The following is a 2962-nucleotide window of genomic DNA, read 5'->3' as shown; positions in this document are numbered from 1 at the left end:
TATATATACTTGTGACGAGTCAAAACGGGTTAATCAGTGCCATTGAAGTCGAATTCAATTTTAGTTAATTTGATTTGATTTTGATTCGATTGGTGAATTGATTTGAGCCCAATAATGTATCAATTTGATCGAAAATAAATTAGATTGAGTCGATCGACATCGACGAATTAAAAATCGAGCTTGATTTGAGTTGAGTGATAGGTTCAAGTCGATGCAACGTCAATAGGTATCCACCTAAGGGAAATCCTATGGGTGACGTCTTTTCTAGGCTACGAAGACCTAGGTGCTAGAATTGAGTCCGGGGAAATTGACCTCGAATAATGAGTTATATTAATTGTTGATGCTTCATTTTGGAGTTATATTAATTGTTTTGTAAAGTTTCTTTTATCTTCTTTCTGTCCGATCTCTGTTCCCGCCTCGCACTTGCGAGCTAACCGGGCCGGGTCGTGACACTTAAAGGGCACCTCAACACATGGCCCTCTTCTCCAATGAGTCCATCTCCAACTTCAAGCCTTCTCCGACTCTAATTGGGTAGCTGACACCGAAGATTGCAAGTCTATGACTGGGATTGTCGACATATTTCTCGGTCCAAATCTTCTCACATGGAGCGTAAGAAAACAAACTACGATCGCGAGATCTTCAACAGAGGATAAATAATGCTCTGTTGTTGCTTCCACCGCTAAGATTATCTTGCTTCGTTGACTCTACCAAGACTTCCCACTTAAACTTGATACTACTGTCTTGTTATGTGACAACATTTCATCCCTTTCTTTTGCCAGCGACCTGATTTTTCATGCATGTACAAAGCATATAAAAATTGATCAACATTTCATCTGAGAAGCCATACAATCTGCTGTCATCACTATTCAACATACTTCTACAACAAATTAGATAGAAGACATCTTATGAAGGCACCACCCAACTCTACTTTTGCTTCTCTCAGAGAAAAGTTTATGGTCTGTAATCTACCTCAACTTGAGGGGTGGTAATAGTGTTGCTCCTTTGGAAATGCTATTCTTCTCAAATCCCTTTTCGCCCAAACTGGCTACCATCTTTGTTTGGTGTTCTTCAGGCATCACTATCTACCTTTATACTTGATCAAATCACAGTCACTTCTTTTCAACAATCTAAAAAGAACTTATGTAATTAGTACTAAATGTCTTAGCTAGTATATAAGAAACTACTCTATTCAACTTTAATATGCATGGAATACATTACTACCTTGCTCTGTTCTTTACTACTGCATTTTCCTTTTCTTCTACTATATTCTACAATGCTAGGTTGAAGGTACCGTTACACTTATCATGCTCATTTCAGTAATATTTCAATTCTTTCAAACTAAGCTCAATGAATATTAAAATAAAAATATTTTTATCACATTATTATTTAGTTATATTTTTTTATATATTCTATTATAGAAGCTTTATATTTTTTAAAATACCTCTCATTGTTTTATCAAAAAATTTTCATTTCAAAAATTTCTAATTCAAATAAATTTTAAACTAGAAATCTGTTTTATAAAGCATTAAGAATATTATCCCAAACAAAATCTAATTATATCTTTGTTTACTTCTTGCAAATGCACGAGCATTTTTATTAATATCAGGAAAAGAAAAGCAAAACAATTACACAAACTCGTCACAGGAAATATGACGAAAACAAATTACGCAAACTCGTCACAGGAATAATTACGAAAACAACATTAATTTAAAAAAAAAAATTATTGGGTAACAACACAACTGATATTTTTAAATTTTAACTTCTAGCAGGGAGGCAACGGCGAGCCGCAGAGGCACTTGTTGTGAAAATACGAATCCACTCCAAACATAGCAGTGATCGGCCCAGCCGGAATTTCACCACAAAGCCGGTTATAACTAACGTTGAACACAGGAAAGTAAGTCGGGTCCACCTGGTTTATCTGAGCCGGTATCGACCCTATAATCTTATTAAGATTCAGATCTAAAACCGTCAAGTTCACCGGAAACGTAACCCGACTAAGATCAAACGCGAACTCATTCCTTCTCAAATCAATATACCGCGTCGACTTCCCCGCACCAAATAAAAAAGAAGCGTCGCCAGTCAAATTGTTCCGGCTCAGATCTATTTTACCCCATACCGGCACGCCGAGGGAGACCGGTAAATCGCCGGAGAGGCTGTTGTGGCTGAAAATGAGATTCGGTGGGGAGGATTTGTTGAAATTGCCAAATTCAGCTGGGATAGATCCGGTGAGGCGGTTGCGGGAGAAATCAATTTGTTGGATAGAAGGAAGCTTGGCAAGTTCAGGGGGGATTGAGCCGGAGAATTTATTGAAAGAGAGGTCGATGTCTGTGAGAGAGGGGATTTGGGAGAGGAACGAGGGGATCGGCCCCGAGAGAGAGTTCCAGGAGAGGAAGAGGATAGAGAGGCGTGTGAGACGGGTAATGGAGGATGGGATGTTACCAGTGACATTGGGGAGTTTGTGGAAGCTTAGAGTGGTGAGGAAAGGGAGGTCGCCAACGGCAGAGGGGATGGTGCCGGTGATGGTGGAATCGGTTTGAACGAATAGGCCGGTGACGCGAGAACCATCGGTGCCGGGGACGGTAGGATCACATTCGACGCCGCTCCAATCGCAGCAGGCTGTTGCGGAGTTCCAGCCGGTGAAGTTGTAGGCGGATTTGATGGAGTTGAGGGCACGTTTGTCGTCTTTGTTGCATTTGTCGGCAGCGATGAGGAGGGGAAGGAAGAGTAGGATGAGGAAGCTGGGGCGCATGGAAGCCATGCATACAGCTTGTTTTTGGATAAAGTCGCAAGAGGTTCGGTATTTATAGAGTTGTAACTTGTAAGTTCGTGGAAGAAGTGGGAAGAGATTCTTTACTGCGTCACGCGTGGATGGGTCAATAGCAGCCGGGAGATTTGACTGGATTATTTTATTTTTTTGTTTTAACTATTCAATGAAAAATGCTGACTTGCCGTTTTTTTTTTT

The 2962-nt window shown here is 40.2% G+C and overlaps 1 protein-coding gene across 1 annotated transcript; it reads right to left on the bottom strand.

The window, feature by feature from the left end:
- Window positions 1-1570: 1570 nt before the first annotated feature.
- LOC110113503 (polygalacturonase inhibitor 2) lies at window positions 1571-2761 on the bottom strand. Its single transcript, XM_020846124.2, has one exon. The coding sequence runs from the start codon at window positions 2756-2758 to the stop codon at window positions 1763-1765; it is 996 nt and encodes a 331-aa protein (XP_020701783.1). The 5' UTR covers window positions 2759-2761; the 3' UTR covers window positions 1571-1762.
- Between the last annotated feature and the right edge of the window lie 201 nt (window positions 2762-2962).

The sequence above is a fragment of the Dendrobium catenatum genome, unplaced genomic scaffold (assembly GCF_001605985.2).
Source record: "Dendrobium catenatum unplaced genomic scaffold, ASM160598v2 fragScaff_scaffold_716, whole genome shotgun sequence".
NCBI lineage: Eukaryota > Viridiplantae > Streptophyta > Magnoliopsida > Asparagales > Orchidaceae > Dendrobium > Dendrobium catenatum.
Note: the sequence above shows the minus strand (reverse complement) of the source record. Positions and strands in the feature narration are given on the sequence as shown.